Source organism: Dermochelys coriacea, chromosome 2 (assembly GCF_009764565.3).
Source record: "Dermochelys coriacea isolate rDerCor1 chromosome 2, rDerCor1.pri.v4, whole genome shotgun sequence".
Taxonomy (NCBI): Eukaryota; Metazoa; Chordata; order Testudines; family Dermochelyidae; genus Dermochelys; species Dermochelys coriacea.
This window is the reverse complement of record NC_050069.1, coordinates 210,612,062-210,632,048: the sequence shown is the minus strand read 5'-3', so window position 1 is coordinate 210,632,048 and position 19,987 is coordinate 210,612,062. Positions and strand designations below refer to the sequence as shown.

The 19,987-nt window shown below is 40.9% G+C and overlaps 1 protein-coding gene and 1 long non-coding RNA gene across 9 annotated transcripts in view; one reads left to right on the top strand and one right to left on the bottom strand.

The window, feature by feature from the left end:
* The window catches only part of LOC119850405, a 28,045-nt gene extending 9,517 nt beyond the window's left edge, over nucleotides 1-18,528 (bottom strand). For all 5 annotated transcript variants that reach the window (XR_005290841.2, XR_005290840.2, XR_006279366.1 and 2 more), the window contains exon 1: nucleotides 9,968-18,528. This is a non-coding gene — a long non-coding RNA (uncharacterized LOC119850405). The remainder of the gene's footprint in view (nucleotides 1-9,967) is intronic.
* Nucleotides 18,498-19,987, top strand: part of KLHL7 (kelch like family member 7) — a 40,697-nt gene continuing 39,207 nt past the window's right edge. Inside the window, exon 1 of one of the 4 annotated variants that reach the window (XM_038388316.2) lies at nucleotides 18,498-19,159. In XM_038388316.2, coding sequence (XP_038244244.1) covers nucleotides 19,040-19,159 — 120 coding nt within the window. In that variant the 5' untranslated portion in view covers nucleotides 18,498-19,039. The remainder of the gene's footprint in view (nucleotides 19,160-19,987) is intronic. The other 3 variants (XR_005290838.2, XM_043509184.1, XM_043509183.1) reach the window with 3 other exon arrangements.

The following is a 19,987-nucleotide window of genomic DNA, read 5'->3' as shown; positions in this document are numbered from 1 at the left end:
CCTACTAGTTAGACTGGGTCCAGGGTAGGCTGAGTCCAGAAAACAAGTCAAATGCTAGAACTGGAGAGTAAACTGGAGCAGTCAGCTGGAGGCAGAGGCAGGGATTAGTACCAGAGAGACAAAAGGGTCAACCAGAGTCGAAAGCCAGAGGCAGAGCCAGGGATTGAAGCCAGAGGGGAGCAGGGGCTGGAACAAGGGCAAGCGCAGCTTCTGTCATGATATGTGTTGAGCAGCCACTCATCTTTCTTTTCTTTTTCTCCTTTTTATGGCAAAACAGACTTGACTGAATAGTCTACAACCACTACCAACTATAATTCCTCAGTACTTAGTGGTTTATACCCTCCCACTCTGCCCTTTGTCTTTCAGGTAATGGAACAGTGTCTTTTTAATAATTTTTACTAAATAAAAATGTAATTTATTAATCCTAAAATGTTTGGATTTCTCAAATAGATTTTTCCTTTCTTTATCAAAGCCCTTACATACCCATAAACAGTGATCAGTTGTTTCTTCCACTTTACAGAGTGCATGTATTCCATCATTGTGTCTACTTATTTGAAAAAGATTTTTGTTTAAGCCACAATGACCATATAAAAGCAACAAGGAGTCCTTGTGGCACCTTAGAGACTAACACATTTATCTGGGCATAAGCTTTCATGGGCTATAACCCACTTCATCAGATGCATGGAGTGAAAAATACAGTAGGCAGGTATAAACATACAGCACATGAAAAGATGGGTGTTGTCTGCCCGTTATAGCCCATGAAAGCCCAAATAAATCTGTTAGTCTCCAAGGTGCCAGAAGGACTCCTCATTGTTCTTGCTGATACACACTAACACGGCTACCCCTCTGAAACCAATGACCATATAGTACTCAAAACAAAAGTGCTTCATTAGTCCTATCCAGGCCGTAAAGTATATCTTAAGCCTCAACTCTAGGGCACAATTCAAAAAAAATCTTCTTCCGCTTTTTTCATTAATCCAAATTTTTTGTCATTCTCCTTTTAAATTTTTCTGTACTCGGCTTTTTAATTCCTGTTTACTCAAGGTTATTTCTATGTTAATTCTTCCATTTCTTACAACTTTTGCTGGTTTGTCCATCATTGCATTTCCCGTTATCCCAATATGTGTGTGGATCCACGCTAATGCTACATGTACTCACTCTGTTCCTAGAAATACAATTTCACTGAATAAATCACTTCTGCATACTGAGATACCCTTTTTGATTGCCATGAGGCCTGAGACTGAATCTGGAAAAACTGCTGCTGCTGCTGGACGTACATCCCAGATCCAATTTAATGGTAGCATTATTGCTACTAGTTCAGCTGTTATGACAGCTGCATAATCAGATATTCTTTTAGATGTACTAATTCCTATTTTGGTATACAATGTGCCTTTCCTACTCTTCCTGTTTTTTCTTGTTTGGATCCATCTGTATATATTTGACAAAACCAACTCCACTTTTCATCTATATATTAGGGGCTTGTCTCCATTTACCAGTGGATCAATGCTGTGGCAATCAATCCACCGGGGGGTCAATTTAGTGGGTCTAGTGAAGACCTGCTACATCAACCCCCAATCTCTTTTTTACCCTTATGTTTATAAAGTAAATCTAAATCTACATTTGGATATGTGACTTTCCATCTGTAACTAATTTTCCCATGACTAAAAGTTTTGACTTTGTTCAGCTTTTCCCTGTCTTTCAACTCTTGTATCCACACATTAACTCAAACGACATGTGGCATTCTAACATTATGTGCTATAGTTTGCCTATCTAATTCCCAACAATTCTCATATTTGTTTGGTACTTTCATCATTGTGGTTCCCATTAACTCTGGCCATAAAGTTAAGTCCTGTAGTTTCATTCATAGCTTCTAGTGAAATGCCACTTACACTATCTGTAGCATGCCTATAGATGTTGTATTAAGTGCACCGCATGCAATTCATAGTGCCTGGGCTTGTATTAAAACTAATTTTTTAAGATCTGATTTTGATACTGACCCAAAAGCTTGGCAGCCATAGTCAATAACTGGTCTGATTAAGGCTCTGTATACCATCATCAGTATTTTCTTTCCACCCTCCAATTAGTCCCAGCAAGACTTTTAAGCAGGTTAATCTTTCCTGTACATCAGCGTTTCTCAAACTGGGGTCCGCAGGGCCTGCTAATCAACTCCTTCCCCTCCCTCTCTCAACTCCTCCCACCCCAGTGCAGGCAGTGCTGGAATGGAGATGGGAGCACAAAGAGGTGGGGAAGAGGCAAGGAAGGGGTGGGGCCTTGGGGAAACGAGTGGAGTGGGGGCAGGGCCTGGGGCTGAGTGGGGAGGCTTGGCAGTCCACGGCAAAATTTTAAATCAAAATGGGGGTCCCTTGGGTTACTACAGTTTGAGAACCGCTGCCTTACATGTATCTTTAACATAGTTTATATGATCTTTCCAAAGTAATTTAGTAGCAAATATTACCCCTAAGAATTTTAATGTTGTAACTATATATATTTGTTCTCCATACAGATACAGTTTACATTCTTTTGTAAATTTTCTTTTTGTAAAGATCAATCCTTTGGTTTAAGCACTGGAGAATTTGAAACCCCATGCATTTCCCCAATCAGAGGTCTCAAAACGCTTTGATGATTCTCTTTTCTGCCACCTCACTATTCCTGCTTCTAACCCACGAATTTGCGGGATCATCTGCAAATAGAGTGACATCTACCCAGCACTTATTTGTTTTGGGAGCTCATTTATCATAATATTAAATAATACTAAATAACACTTCCTTGAGGTGCACCATTTTTAATATTGCATATATTCAGTATTGTATCTTCATGTTTACCCCAACAACATAATAGATCATGACTCTCTTTAATGAACTGTCTTTTAATCTGGAGGAAAACTTCACTTTGATTTTCATCATTGGATTCATTCATCACACCCTTGGAAAGTTTCTGCTAAAACTTTTGTTTTCTCATTATCAGAACTTTATGTTGTGAGTCCCAATAAGACCTGGGATGTGGCTACTCTCCAGCTGAATTCCATTCATTCTTCTAATTTGACTGTATATTTCTGATGGCTTGGTATCTTTGTTTCTCCACCCACCGTACTTCCTCCAACTCTTTGATTTTTTTATTAATTCTCTCTGTTATTGCCTTACTTCTTTTATACTTCAACAGATCTGAACTATTCATTGTATTTGCATTCATTGTATTTGTTTCTTTAACTGCCATTTTGCACTCCTCATTCCTCCATGGATGTGAGTTTTTAGTCTGGGGGTTACTTCAATGTCCTAGGTATGGCTATAGAAGTTGTTGGTATTAATCCCTTTCTTACATTATCATTGAAATTCTCCATGTTATCACTCACATGATTATTCACAACTTCAGGACATTGACCTATAAATAGCTTCCAGTAAGCTTTCTTAAAATTCCAGGTGTGTAATTTTCCATTACCTTCAACCTTACCTTGCCCTTGAAAAATATTAAGTATAGGGGTATAATCATTCTCTGTTCCTTTTTTTCTTATATATTTACCAGTTGTATTTATTTGCAATATCTATTGTTATAATTCCTAGGTCTAAGCATGGAAAACTACCATCTGCTGCATTAAATCTAGTTGGGGTGCCATTGTTTAAAACCAATTGATTGTTTTTATCAATTAACTTTTCTATGCATGCACCATTTTTATCATTTTCATCACCATTTTTTGTCTTACTTCCCCACAAATTACGATGACTGTTTAGGTCACCGCATATGATATATGGTCTTTTAGCATTCTTCTCCATTTCTTGTAACTTTGAACTTTCTAATTTCCCATACAGGTTATATATATTGTAAATCATTAAAGAAATATTCTTCTTCTGCATTGGAATCTCAACAGCATTATATTTTACTCTTAATTCTTTATTCTCTGCTGCTATGTAGTTTCATCTTTCTCTTATGAAAATACAAATGCCTCCTCTTCTTCTTAGGATATGTCTACATTACCTACCGGATCGGCGGGCAGCGATCCAGTGGGGATCAATTTATCGCATCTAGACTAGACACAATAAATCCACCCATGAGCGCTCTCCCGTTGACTCCTGTACTCCACCACCACGAGAGGCGCAGGCAGAGTCGATGGGGGAGCGGCAGCAGCAGACTCACTGTGGTGAAGACAGCATGGAAAGTCGATGTAAGTACGTCAACTTCAGCTACGTTATTCACGTAGCTGAAGTTGCGTAACTTAGATCGATTCCTCCCCCCACCCCCAAGTGTAGACCAGGGTTTAGTTTCCGGTCTTGCAAAGGCAGTCTACTCTGAAATTCTAAAAGCAAGCTTTTCAACCCCCCCATGTTTCCTGGATACATATGACATCCAGTTTAGTTTTCATTTCCACTATATTTTCTTTTAGTTCTTGACCATGTGCTATCAGAAAGTGTCCATTCCAACAAAAGATTGAGATCCCCATACTAATCATATTTCACCATTAATTTCATTCAAAATTACATGAATACGGTCCATTGACAAGTTGCTAACATAAACATATTTTTCTGCTGCCCTTGTTATGATTTTCATTTTTCTGATTTTTCACCAGTTTGTGATGTACAATTTATCATTTCTATCATAAATACAATAAACCTTTATTTTTTCATTACTAGTATATCATTGCCTATTCCTTCCAGTGTTTCTTATTCTTTATAGAATGAGGCTCTACACTTCCCCTTTTTCTGTGCTGATTGTCTCTTCTTTCTCCACCTGATACTTTGAGTGTCCTTCCACTAAAATATATTAACATTTGTCTTTTGTAACTCTTTAGGTCGACTTCCTGCAATATATATATCTATCTATATATATATATATATCTCTATATATCTATCTATCTATATATATATATCCCCCTCCACTAAGGTTTTACAATTTGGTTCTGAATATCTGAAACCCTACTGTTACTTTCTCAGGTAGAGCTTTCCCTTAAATGTAATCACAACAGCTGCTAATGGCTTCCTTTCTCCTCCCCATTTACTAATTAGTCACTTACTAACACCTTAAATTCTCCTATGCTTTTGGTCATCTCATCATTGGTCAGCTCTAATGGAATTCTGTATATTACCTCCTTTATTTCAGTCAAATACTTGGGTAGCTGGCAACTTATTTTAACTTTCCCTACTATTTTAGTTTTTTACAGTTTATCAGCTTGCTCTTTGTTTTTACATTCAGCTAAAAGATTACCATCTCACAGTCCTCCAGCTCTTACAATTCCCCCTATGCTTTTTTTATTCCAGTCAGCTACTTTCACAGGATTAACACCTAATCTTATTTCTTTAGCTAGGGATTTCATAATTATAACATTTTGGTTTATTTCCTTCCTCATCTTTGCTTTTTTTGCTGATCTGATCATCTGATTCTGCTTCTACTCTCTTCTCCCCTCCCCCCATCCATTCTCCCTCTCTAATAGACTCTTTTTCAGTTTCCAGAGTGACTTCATTCAGGGCCAGAAAATCCTCCATCTCCCTCCCACAGGCCAGGGCCTCCAGCCAGCCACTGATCTGCTATGGGGGTCAGGCTTATAAACAGGGTGGCTAAACCAGCAGCCAATCAGGGCCAGTGCAGCTGGCCTCATTGGTTGCCTAGCAGCAGAATTAGTCAGGAAGCAGGCCAGCTGCTGGTCCAGTGCCTGACAATGGTGTCCAGTGCTTGGTGGTCATAGATGCAGCATGTGAGTCAGCTTCACTATAAAACACAAGAAGAAGAAAAAGAAGTTCAGTGGCTGCTCAAAGCATTCGTCTATAGCTGTAATAGCTCTTTTGCCTGCTTGTTCCCGGCCCTGCTCCTGTCTTGCCTGACTCTGGGTAACCTAATCCTGATTCTTAGCTTCAATTCCTGACTTTGGCTCTGACCCTTGGCTCTGGTACCTAGCCTTTGACTCTGATTACTGATTCCTACTCTAACCACTACCCACCACTGCCCACATACCAGTTGCTGATATGGTATGCTTATAAAATTTGCAGATTACACCACACAGGGAAGGGTTGCAAGCGCTTTGGAAGACATGATTAGAATTCAGAAGGACCTTGACAAATTGGATAACTGATCTGAAAACAACAAGATGAAATTCAATAAAGACAAGGGCAAAGTACTTCAGTAGGAAATAAAAATAAAATACACAGTTACAAAATGGGGAACACCTAGCTAGGCAGTAGTACTTCTGAAAAAGATCTCAGGGTTATAGTGGACCTATAAATTAAATATTCAATAATTACTAAAATAAAATAATAATAAAGTAATAAATAATTACTAAAAAGGGTAATATAATTCTTGGGTATATTAACAGGAGTATTGTATATAAGACACAGGAGGCAACTGTCCCCTGCTACTCAGCACTGGTGAAGCCCCAGCTGGGCACCACATTTTAGGAAAGATTTGAACAAATGGGAGAGTTCAGAGGAGAGCAATAAAAATGATAAAAGATTTAGAAAACGTGATCTTTAGAAAAACCCGATATATGAGGAAAAGATTAAAAAACTGGTTATGTTTAATCATGAGAAATAATCCTGATAGTCTGAAGTCAGTGAATGGGAATCACCAGGACATAGAAGGATTTCGAATTGTAATCCTCAGTTAGGTTATAGGGTGGTGAAGCATTTAAGGATAACCACAGCTGATTTTCTAGATGAATGTAATACAATATAAATCGAAAAAGCACATTAAAAATATACCTCTTTCTGTGCTCACAATCTCACTTATTCTATTGCTTTAGCTAAGGGATATGAACCAAAAAGAATCAGGATGTTAACATCCTGTTATGGTAACATGCTTTAACCCTACTCATATGAGACATTTTGACGTTAACCTATCTATACTTTAACCACTTAATTCCCAGCATTCATCATATATTAATTTAGTGTTTCCAATGACTTTAGCCCAAAAGGTTAAGTTTAAAAGCTTCATTCTTAAAGTAATGGGCATTTCACCTGCAGCTATCTGCAATACACACAGAGGCATTGTGATGAAGGCATCCATGCAATTCGCAACATCTGAGCTTGGATTCAAGCTTCTCAAATTCATTTTCAATGCCAAACTGAAAGCCTGGCACCCATAGTCCATAATTAGTCTTTTTAGCTTTCTGTTCATATTCCCACACCCCAGGAAGTTCCAGAAATACTTTTAAATAATAGTTGATTCTGCCTTTACACTTATCTCTAATTTTTTCAATATGATCCTTCCAAGTGAGCTAGCTATCAAAAGCACACCTAAACATTTGAAGCCTTTAACTACGCATTGAACTGCCACTGCTGCTGGGCTTAAGAGCCAGTCTGCTGACTCTTTCAACCAATCAGGCAGGGTAGCCTATCAGGCAGCCTATTACAGACCAGCTGCGCTCATTATGTTGCTTCCAGACTGCCTCTGCTGTAGGCCCTGCTCCTAGACATACTCTCCCCTCTGTTATCCAAATCTTTAATTAAAAGACTGAGTAGTACTGGACCCAGTACAGACCCCGGCAGGGGCCTACTAGATACGTCCCCCCAGTTTGACAGTGAACCATTGATAACTAGTCTCTGAGTACAGTTTCTCAAATAGTCATTCACCCACCTATAGTAATTTAATCTAGTCCACATTTCCCTAATTTGCTTATGAGAATGTCATGTGGGATTGTGTCAAAAGCCTTACTAAAATCAAGATATAGCAAATGTTTAGCTTTCTCCCTATCCTCTTGGCCAGTAACCCTGCCAAAGAAGGAGGTTGTTTTGACAGGATTTGTTCTAGATAAATCTATGTTGGTACTTATTACCCTATTAGTGTTTACACATTACCCTCTAGCTGCTTAAAAACCAATTGCTTACAAATTTGTTCCAATATCTTTCCAAGTATCAAAGTTAGGCTGACTGGACTATAATTCTCTCGGTCCTCTTTCTTCCCCTTTCTAAAGATTGGTATTATGTTTGCCCTGTTCCAGTCCTCTAGAATCTCACCCATCCTTCATGAGTTCTCAAAAATAATCGCTAATGGTTCTGAGATTGTTTCACATAGTTCCTTAAGTATTCTAGGACGAATTTCACTGGTTCTGTCAACTTGAATACATCCAACTTATCTAAATATTCTTTGACCTGTTCTTTTCCTATTTTGGCTTCCCTTCTTTTCCATTTGTTGCTAATATTCATTGTTGTTTGCTAGGTGTGGTAGATAGGTGGACTCAGGATATGAGAGAGACAAGGTGGATTATTGAACCAATTTCTGTTGGTGAGAGAAACAAATTTTGAGCTCTACAGAGCTCTGTGATAAGAACAGAAGAGAGAGCTGTATCAGACAACATGCTAAACAAACAAAGTCTTTGGAACAACCTCAATTCTGAGCAGCTGCTGAGGAAGTAATGAGTAACTGATGAGAGGGCTAGTTTGTTTTGTCATTTTTATCTTATGGATGTCAAAATGACTCAGCTACAATACACAGCCCTCTCACTTATCTAGCATACAGATGCATTCTCATGAGATCTTCTAGAGCATGTATTAACCTAGTGCCAAATAAAGCCATTTGTAGACAGATATATGTACACTACTCCCACTGTAGCCAGTAGGGGTTATGAGCACCTACGAAATAGGAGAATTTCCCCTCTTTAATAACATGCTGGCAACATATTTCTGGGGAAGACACGTCTTAAATGTTGACAGTACTATATACTTTGATTGTAAGCACTTTGGGGCAGGGACTATCTTTTCATTCTGTGTTTGTACTGTGCCCAGCACAATGGGATCCTTAGTCTATAACTAAGGCTCCTAGAGGCTCTGATAATATACCTAATTAATAAAATAATAATATAGCTACTTACAAGTAATTCAAAAAATAAAAATGGCACATAAAAATACTCATAGTGAACTGTGATAGGTGAAACTCCATTATTGTTTCAATACACTACACAGTGCTAACTGCAACTCCAGTCGCAGCAAACCTTTACTTATAACAAAGCTTTCTGTGAATGAATTCATTCAGTCTAAGAAGATTCCACTGTGTTTAATGTTACAGTTTTGTTCAGACTGCCAGAACCGTTCACTTAGTGATAAATCTGTTAGGACAGCACGGAATACATCCATGTAACTTATAGAATGTCTTTGGAAAGGGAAGCCTAAAAGGTTTTCCAATTAAATTACCAGGATTGAAAGGAAGCAAGAAGATAATGTGAGTTCAATCCTTGAGGGGGGCCAGTTAGGGATTTGGGGCAAAAATTGGGATTGGTCCTGCTTTGGGCAGGGCGTTGGACTAGATAACCTCCTGAGGTCCCTTCCAACCCTGAGATTCTATTCTATGATTCTATGAAATTGGTGAAAAACTGAAATTTTTTGGGGGGAGGGATAGCTCAGTGGTTTGAGCATTGGCCTGCTAAACCAAGGGTTGTGAGTTCAATCTCTGAGGAGGCCATTTAGGCATCTGGGGCAAAAATTGGGGATTGGTCCTGCTTTGAGCAGGGGGTTGGACTAGATGACCTCCTGAGGTCCCTTCCAACCCTGATATTCTATGATTTTGTACAACGTTTCATCTGTGCGGATGCTGAAAGTTCCATCTAGTCAGGTGAAATGATGCAAAATTTATTTTAAAAGACAGATTTTTTTCCCAGCTACAAACATTAGGACAAAGTTGATTTTAGGAAAGAAGTGGATAATGTGTTATCTTGTGAGACAGTAGCCATGACACACAAATTTTGATTTGACCACAGTCTACCCTGAACAGCTCAGTGCTGATCTCCAGTTCTACTGCTCTACTGTGTTTGTACATCAAGGATGAAATTCATTCAAGTGCAGAGGACCCATATAAGGTCCTATGCACCATTTAGGTCCTCTGAATTCACTGGGTGGGGAGTCAAGCCGTGCAATGTGCCCTCTCTGCTAGCTCTGTATTTACATAGGTCTACTGTAACTCAAGCCCTACATTGGGGATGCATCACGCAGTGGCTGCTATTCCAGCTCTTAGGCTGAAATAGTAGCAATATAGATACAGAATAGCAGCCTCATACCTTGCCCATAGGTTTTGAGGTGTGAATTCCATCCTTTCCAACCTTCAGCACATCAGCCCATTTATTCTGTCTGGTACAGGAAGAAGTAAATTTCACTCTCATAACAGAAAAAAGGGAATAATTAGAAATAATGGAGCATTCCAGGCAAAATCTGAAATTTTACAAATCCAAACCACCCAAAAACACACAGAATTCTCCATCCAATCTGACAGCCCATGCTAGAATTAATCTAGAAAACGGATATTAAAGCATCAAGTACTGAACAAGAAATAAAAGTAATATTGGATATGGTGGGTCACAGGTCAATGCCTAATGTCTCACTGGATTTCTAATGAGAATACCTCTGCAGTAACTTGTCTTTCAAACTAAATTTTTATCTTAATTCTGTAGTTGTGATGTTAGCCTCACTTTCCACATAAAAAACACAACAGTAATTCTTACCGTAGTAAAAAGAACAGATTTGGTTCTTAGAACCTTGGGCAACTACATAAGTAACATAACACTGCTAATAGTACTTGGATATTTTAGTTGGCTACACAGTGATGCACCTCAGTTGCATGTTTCATGAAGATGACTCATACAACCTTTCTTTGAAGGCATCAAATTACAGAACACATTTGGAAGGGAAAACATGTTTTACTTAAAACATTTACAGAAATATCATTAGGATCAAGGATGTATTCATGGGGAAATAGCGCTTCTGAGTTCCTTTAAATTATGGTGGTGGTCCAGGATATATGAAGACTGTCCTTTTTTTGCCATTTTCTGGCAGTGTGCTACTGTTTTAAAAAATTGGGCCCAGATCCATTATGATGTTTGATGCTTTGCAAATGCGGATAAATCATAATGGTTACAATGATAAATAAGCACAGCTTTGTCTTAATACTCTAGAGCCAGATTGTTGTTATTCTTCTCCATCCCCCACAGATTGCCATATGGAAGATCTTTTCTGTGCACAGATCTCTTTGTTCCTGTACAAAAGTAGGGGGTCAGCCCTGCTCCATGGCACACATCCTTAATCTCTGGTACATGGAAGTTCTCTGCAGGGTTTGGAAGGCAGAGAGGCAATGTAAGATGTACATTGTCCCTCCATCAACCTCATGCAGAATCTGCAGAAAAGATAATACAGTCTGAGACTGCAGCAGATATGGGAATCCAATCTACAAGAATTGTAAGATATTCAGATCTCTATCCACCTTACTTTAACTGATCATTATTATTTGAGAAGTTAATGAAGATAAGTTTTTAACTGGGAATTTCCTTTCTTTTCCTTTTTATTTTTTAAAGGAGAAGCATCTTATAGATAGGATCAGGTGGGACACAAAAGAGATCAGGGATATATTGGTTTTATCTGGGGAGAGCAGTATAAAGTTGTGAGAACAGAGTTGAAACTGTACAAACATTTTTCTATGTTGAAACCCAACATTTGCAGGAATCAATTTGTATAATGGGATGGGCTAAATTAATGTACAACTGCTACTGGTGCACTCCCCTTTCCTGCACCTTAGTGTAACTCTTTGCTGAAATACAGGCCAGAGTTCAGTCTTTGCAGGATTTTTTTGGAAAGCATCCCACATGGGGTCCAGCAAAATTTTTCAAATAGTTTATTCCATGAAAAATGCAGTTTCAGTCAGCCTGAAACTATTAATGAATTTGCTCAATAGTTTTGGCCATTTAAAAAAAAAAAAACTAAATTCACATGGGGACCTTGGTACCATTCATAAAACGCACAGCTGAGTAAGTGAAGTCCCTTGGATAGCCTTTAGCCCAGTGGTTAGGGCACCCATCTGGAAGAGGGAAGACTCAGGTTCAAACCTCTGCTCTGGTCTGGAGCAGAGATTAGAATCCAGATCTCCCCTTCCCTCACCCGTATTCCAGGTGGGTGTCCTAACTACCAGGCTGTAGGCTATTCTTGGGTGTGTCCCTCTCAGTCTGTCATGTTGAAACTGTTCCACTTTGTATAAAATACTTGAATATTCATTGGAACAGGGGCTTGAACATGGGGCTTCCTCCATCTGGGTGAGTCCCTAACAACTGGGCTGTGGGATATTCTGTACTGGGTTTTTCTCAATCTCTCCTGTTGAAGCTGTTCCAGTTTGTAGAAAATATTTGAACAGTTTCTGGGCCAGAAAGAGAGAGAGATTATTACTCTATATCCCTTTTGTTTCTGTTTCCAACTCTGACACTGACACATTGTGAGAGCTAAGACAAGCCACTTAACCGCACAGTGCCTCAGTTTCCCCTGTTTATATATTGGATATGTTAATGATCATCTCCTGCTAGAGTTCAGACGCAACACAGGGAGATATCCTGAGCTAGCATCTGATTAGGTGCTGCTAACTCCCTTAAAAGAAGGGTGGATTAGTTCTAGGCAGAAGACAGCAGTATAGGCATTCTGTGTTCTAGAAGTCAGGGCAGAGAGTGCTGAGGAAATACAAGAGCAACCCAGTTTGGTTTGTATTTTATCGTTTTGAGTCTACTACTTTTTAAACCGTGTGGAAGAATGCAGGTAGAAGCTTTTGCCAAGTTGGACATCATACAGAACCCATGCAACAAAACCCAACCCAGAAAGGGTGACTGTCAAACACATCTCAGCCTCTAGTGGATTTTTCTTATCATTCAGCGACTGTCCTTGCTACAAACCCAACATCACCAAGACTACTTGCCATACTCCAGCCACAGAAGACTGGCGCTTGTTTTGACTGGAACCTCTGCAGTACCCCTCTATTCTGCTGGCCCAGGAAGTGAGGACCTGACCTTGGACCTAGATGTTAGTCTTCCACATGACAGCATGTTGCATTACCAGTAGCCTGCCAGGCCATTATACTTCAGAGATGCTCACATTGTCTTGCTGCATCTAATCATGCTATTATAATGCATAACTAGTAATAAACGCTGCAGTGTTTGAAGTCATTACAATTTACAATGTTGTTTTTGTAGAGGTGGGTACAGGGAAGTTGATTGGTTTAGCAGTATGGATGGTAGATGACACTGATATTTATCCTTCCCCAGAGAGTGAACAAGCTAACTTTAAGAAAGGTCTTGACTATAAACCAAACAAAAATGTTTAAACTAAGTCAAACTCCTATGATAGAGAGGACAATTTGTAATAAGTACTATTACAGCAATAACTTCACCACACCCATCAGCTGGTTGACCAAAAGGTCAGCCAAGCAAGATTCAGGGTTTTTTCCTCCTTTTGTATAGTTTTATCTGTTCCTATAAGGAGATTATTTTCAGAATATTTACATGGATTTGTCATAGTTGCCTCTCTAGGGTGGCCCTGAGAAGAAGTTATTCCACAACAAGTTAGAAAAGGAATGTAGTCAGTTACAAGAAGAGCACTGCTTGACTGAACATACATACTGAACTGTCGGAGAGAAGCCGATAACTTAACAATTGATATCAGTCACTGGAGCTTTAATAAGAGTGTTTCTTCTGACTGTTCACCAGGGTCTTGATTTAAATTGGGGCTAAAAAACAAAGTGGTTCACATAGTCTGAACACAAATCACTTCCTCTCTCAGATAACCAGGCTGGAATTGCATGGTATCTCATTGTCACAAACGCACTAGTTCTCCCAGTTAACCATGGAGTCTTCCAGGAAAGAAAAAGTGAACAAAACTTGAATACCTAGTGTAAAAAGAAATAAGGGAAAAAAATTAAGTACAGGTGTTCCTGCTACATTATGAAGAAGCAAAACAGGGCATGAACCCACTTTTCCCCCACACTGAGGTCATTTTTAAAACTCCAGTGCTTTTTAAACAGCTAGAACCAACTTCAGTTGCAAACTGCAGCTCAGATTGCTGTAAGAGAAAAGCAGTTCCCCTTTTTCTTTGGTCACAGACTCATAAGCTATAATTGCATAGGAAGAAAACTAAGGAATTATTTCTGCAAGAAAAAGGAAATAGAAGTGTAGAACAAAGAGCTCTACAACACTAAAAACAGGCAATAAATCATTTATTCAAGGTAACAATGAAACAGCCATTCAAGACAAGCCATTAGAAAAACTTGTAATAACAAATTGTGCAAGAAGCAGTATGTCAATTCAACCAAGAAACATTGTTCAAATACAAATCCCCTTAGATCTCAACACAGCTCAGAAAGGATCAAGAGAGAGGGGGCAATGATTTTTCATGGGGAGAGAAAGTTGGCAACCATCAACAACCTGCTCCCACAAAGACTGCTGTGCAATTTTTGATATTTTTAAATGTCCCTGTGCTCAGGCAGCCACTTCCTAAGCACCTCCTCATGGCCTCAGGTGGCTTTACAGCAGTCTGCCTCAGTTTTCCCTCCCCAGGGTCTTTTCTCTCTCCCAGGAATTCCCAGGGCTTAGCTCTCCAGCTAGGTCACCATCAGAGTTCCATTCCCTTTCAGGGTAACAAAAGTCCCAACAAAGAAGTTCTTTTGCCCCACTTGGGCTCATCAGCTTGTCTTCTGGCCTCCCTGCTGTGGGACAGAGCCCTAACTCCTAGGTTGCTTCTCTAAATCCCTCTCACAATCTCAGCCTTTCCCGGCTGATTTAGATGTTTCTACAATGCTATGGATTAGAGGTTATTGGAGTAACCAAACAATGTGCACTTAAACATTTCAGGATACACAAGAATAATGCACAAACCTGTTTAGCAGCATTAGTTGAAAGCTCAAAATGTAACATGATGCAGTTCTTGAAACTGCTCTGAAAAAGATGTCATTTGTACCAGTCCAACTACTTTCCCACCCAATCCTGTGAATAAAATACTCTTTTGGGAGGATCTAAATGTCTCTTATAACATCAATTTGTGGATTGGAGTATAAGACATAGTTAATGTTTGTACAGGGCTTTGAAAACATAATGTGCCATACCAGTGCTAAGTATTATGATAAAATTATCTTAATTTGCATAATATGCCAATTTACACTGCAAATTGCCTATTTCTTTTTCAGTTAAATTATCTGACAATAATTTCTTATTTTTGTATGGGTAACTATCACTTCTACCATTTCAAATCAACACCACCAGCACAACGCTTACATGATAAGGATCTATTTGCTGAATGTCCATGGTCACATTGTACAGCTTTATTCCAGGCCTCTGAAAGCTTCATAGGGTTATCACCGATCTGGTGCAGCCAAGTTAATCGCTGAAGACTGCAGCTGCCACCAGCCTGTGGCCGGACAATGTCCCCTCCTGACCTCAAGTCTGATCTTCTGGGCTCAATTTGTGAGCACTTTATCTCCGATGGGGGCTGCCGGTGGTAACCAAAAAGTGCCTGCCGGTGGTGACCAATGATTTCTATCCTCTCCAAGGCAGTTCTCAATAATATCTCCCTATTACTGATAAAATCAAACCATCTTATGCCCTGTAATTGCCACTACCAATGCATATAAAATGCCTCCAGCCTCCTGATGAATTCTTTAAGCAATGTCCATGTTTCAGATCCATATAAGAAGACTGGAAGTACACAGGTATTCTTCCACACCCCACCCCAAAATTCTGAATAAAAGACTTTCTATGTGTGCCTTATGTTGTACTCTTTCCCACGTTCCGCTTAAGACTGAAAACCCTACTCACATCATGAAATCTAGGACCTTGGCACACATTTTTTTCTTCATGAAAAAATGCCGCCCTTGTCTTTTAGTTTACTTTATGGAAAATGTTGCTATCTGGTTTTCATCAAAAGAGGAAGATGGAATCCATGAAGATCCATCTGTTTCTGATGCATTCCAGCTATTAACTTTCCTGTGTTTAGCTGTAAATATAAAACTAATCTCTTTGACTTATGGTAGGTTGTCTTCAATACATTATATACATACACAAAGCTCACCATGAACTAATAAAGCTATTTCTCCTGGTGGCTGGAAAGGAAGGAAGAGACAGAGATTGTTGTTTCTATTTTTAAATACTCTTCAGGCACTCAGACACTATGTTGATACAGGCCATATAAGTACTTAGATCGAGGTGGACAAATACGATCTGGGTGCCACATCCGGCCCTCCAGATGTTTTAATCCAGCCCTCAAGTTCCTGCCGGTGAGCAGGATCCAGGGCTTGTCCCACTCCAGTGCTCCAGCTGGGGAGCGGGGTCAGCCCTGCTCCATGCATGCCATGGCTCCACGAAGCAGCAGCATGTCCCCCCTCCTGCTCCTACATGTAGGGGTAGCCAGAGGGCTCCCCTCACTGCCCCCGGAGCTCCCATTGGCTGGGAACCATGGCCAATGGGAGCTCCAGGGGCGGTGCCTGCGGACAGGGCAATGCGCAGAGTGGCCTGGCTGCGCCTCCAAGTAGAAGCTGGAGGGAGGACATACCGCTGCTTCCAGGAGCTGCTTGAGGTAAGCGCTGCCCAGGCCCCAACCCTCTGCCCCAGCCCTGATCCCTTTCCTGCCCTCCAAACTCCTCGGTCCCAGCCTGGAGCCCCCGCCTGCACCCCCAACCCCTCATCGCCAGCCCCACCCCACAGCCCACACCCCCAGCCAGAGCCCTCAGCCCCTCCCACACCCCAACCCCCAATTTTGTGAGCATTCATGGTCCGCCACACAATTTCCATACCCTCAGGCCAAAAAGTTTGCCCACCCCAGACTCAGATAAAATACATTCACACTGGGCTGTCTTCTTTTGTACTTACTGTAACTGAGATTATCTTCCACTGTTGTATGCAGTGTAGTGGTAGCCAGGTCAGTCTCAGGAAAGCTTTCCTCTTTCACCAACAGAAGTTGGTCCAATGAAAGATATTACCTCACCCACCTTGTTTCTGAGATTGTCTAGCACACCTCACAATGTGCAGGATGTGAACTAGTGGTGCTATATTAATAAGAGATTTTCAACAAAGTCTATAATATTTAGAAATGGGGAGAGAATGTATTGTTATATCCAGATAAGGTTCAGATTAGCAATCAAAAACAAAGGTTGGAATTCAACAGTACCCAACTCTTGTGAGCTATTTCAATAAGATTTCAGCCCACAATGGTGGAAATCTTGTGAGTTTAATTGATCTAGAGTTCTCCTCCATCACGAATGGTCAATATCACCAAGATCAGCTGCTCTTATGAGATTTCCACCATTTAGGACTAAATATTGGGATCCACAAGAACAGCTATACTTCCAACTAGAAAATAGGCCTCTTCTGGTTTTGTTTATGTTCTGAAACTAAAATTTTACAGGTAGGTTTGGATCTGTACACCCTGGAATTTGAAAGGGGGCAGATTCAAGATCTCAGTTTTGGTTCATTCGTAATATAATTGCCAGGATAAACCTGGGATGGCAGACTCAACATGGCAATGATATTATATGTACATTTCTCTTTTTAAAATGTATTAGATAAAAGAAAAAGACAGGTAATATCCCTGTCACTATCTTATCCTAGGGTGACCACCTACTGATAAATGAAATAAAGGATAAACGTATTAAAATACCAAATCTGATTTCTATAGTATAATATAGATTTCTATATAAAATAGTTTGTGTGCTACAAAGTCACACACGATTATTGCTGCAGCACAGGACAAAGTACATCATATAGTGACTTACTATAGGATAAGGGTATTAGGCACCAAATATAGTATGTTCCTTAAACTAAAGGACAAAAGGTCATATATAAATCCCTTTCTCCTACATATCACAGGGTTACTCAGTCATAAAACCTTGGCAGCACAGAACTAAAAGTAGAGCATTTACAAATCAAAGTGGGACTATCCTCTAGGTAAAAGCTGTATCTTGCCAGTTTTAACCCCAACACCCAAATTTTCACTGATTCAAGAAGTCTAGCTGCTTCTGTTGCATCAAAAACTCCAGAGTCCAATGCATCCTGGCATAACAGTGCTGCAAAAACTTGGAACAGCTAGATTTTGTACCATGATAGTTTGAGACCTGTTTTCTTCTGGTGGACTAGAACATGCTGCACATCTATGTACTAAATTGAGATGCTAAAACTGGGGGAAAGGGCAGTTATGCAGCCAAAATTAGCCATATCCAGCGGAATACAAACACCAAATTGAAGTTAAATGTAAAAGGATGTGCTAAAATCCGTATTTTTTTTTTGGCGGACTAGTCTAAAATTTGGCAGGATGCAGGTATTTATGGTACTATTGTTCCGGGATAGATCAGAATTTTTGTGCAAGTGCAGGAACAGCAGCTACACTTGTTCTCAGCCTCTGACGGGTGAATGTGATTGTGACCACACAGTGGCTGCTTCCCTGTTTTGCAGTGGGGAGGTGCTAGTATGCTCTGGGCTGGATTGATGCCCAAGCAGCGACTAGTTGTTTCCACCATAAAAGGGAAGGGGAAGGGGATGGAGGCGGGGGAGACAGGGACAAAGCCAGTCAGCAACCAGTCTTTACTTTTCCCCCTAAACAATGCATGCCTCCGAAGCGCTGCAGCTGGCAGCTCGGATAACACAGTAAAAGACGCGGGGTTTGCACAGCCCTGTTCCCCTCCGCAAAGCACAGACACACGCTCGCGCACCCGCCCGCCGCAGGGTCCTCTACAGCCCATGCAGCCGTGCGCGTGCGCACTTCATGCAGCCCGCCTCCCCGCTCCGTTAATACAGTAATCACGTGACCCGTTCCACCTCCACCTCCTCCTCGCCCTTTGTTTGTGTAGCTCCAGAACGCCCGTGAGGGTAGGAGGAAGACTAGAGCTAGACCCCGCGCCGTTTTATGACGTCAGTGTGCGCCAGGCCGCTCCCTCCGCCCCGTCTGGGCATGATGTAGGAGCTTGTGTTCTAGCGGTAGAACGCTGGCGATTGATGTGTCGCGCGCCCCCACAGTCCCCGGAGCGCTACAGCCGCGGGCCCCAGGCTGCGTTCCCAGGCGTCTGCATTAGGGGCTGGTTGGGCCTGCGGCTTCTTCTGGGGTCTGACCAGCCCTGCTCCTGCGGCTGCCGCGGCAGGTGATTGCCCAGGTGGCTCGCCGTGCTGGCTGCTTGGTTGCAGAAGCAGCAGGAGGTTCTGCAGTGCGTGGTTGCGCAGCCTACTCGTCCGTCTGGGATCTTGGTTAGGGCAGTTTGGTGTGTTATAACTGGCTTCCTTTGGCTGCTGTGCATGGGCCTGTGTGGGTCCTGCCAGCCTTTGTTTTCTTGGTGGTGAGAGGAGGGGAGCATGGCAGCTTCTGGGTCGGAAAAAAGCAACAAGAAGAAAACAGAGAAGAAACTTGCAGCCCGAGAAGAAGCTAAACTGCTGGCGAGTTTTATGGGAGTCATGAATACCATGCGAAAACAGGTAGGGCAGGAGATACAGCTGAAGGAGCAGAACGTCCTGTGTTCTTTCGCTGTTCGTGGTGAAATCTGCCCTAGGAGCCAATATCCAATGTCTAGTAGGCAACTTAATCATCTCCCAGTCTTAGTAAACTGATCTACATCAACCTCAAGTTTCCCAGTAATCGTAGTTAGAACATGTCCTCAGTCCTGTCCTTTGTTTTTGGATGCATATGTGGGCTTCTACTGAGTATGCACCGGAAACTGTAACCAAGTAATCTACATGAGATCTGAATTCTTGTTCCCATTTTACAAGCATGCAAGTAGTTTTCCCAAGGGCACACATCCGGTCAGATGTTGAAACCAGGAATCCTGCTATCCCACCTGTATTCACTAGACAATCCAACTTTGTTTGATCTTTAATAGATGAGATGTAACCCAGTCTATAGGGTGGTTGCCGAAGACAACTTTCAGTGTTATTGTGTTAAACCGATATCTGCTCTTAAGTATTTTAATAGGGGTAATTCACCAATTCAGAGTTTGAGCCCAGCCAAAGCTAGTTTCTCAACTAGGCTTCAGTATCCTTTATTAAATGAATATGTTCATATAGAATAAACTAGAAATCTTGTGGACCATCTAAAAATCTTTTAGGGATGGACAATTTAATCCTTGCACATATTGGATTTTGAGAGGAAGATGTCACAAAATGAATTGTATGAAATACAAACAATAAGTAGTTTCAGCACCCAGCATGCTTTGGGCATTGTAAAAATAATAAGTAGCTGTTGACATGCTTATGTGCTGTGGCACAATGAGCATCCTCCTGTGTTGAAAGTTCAGTTATTGTTATGCA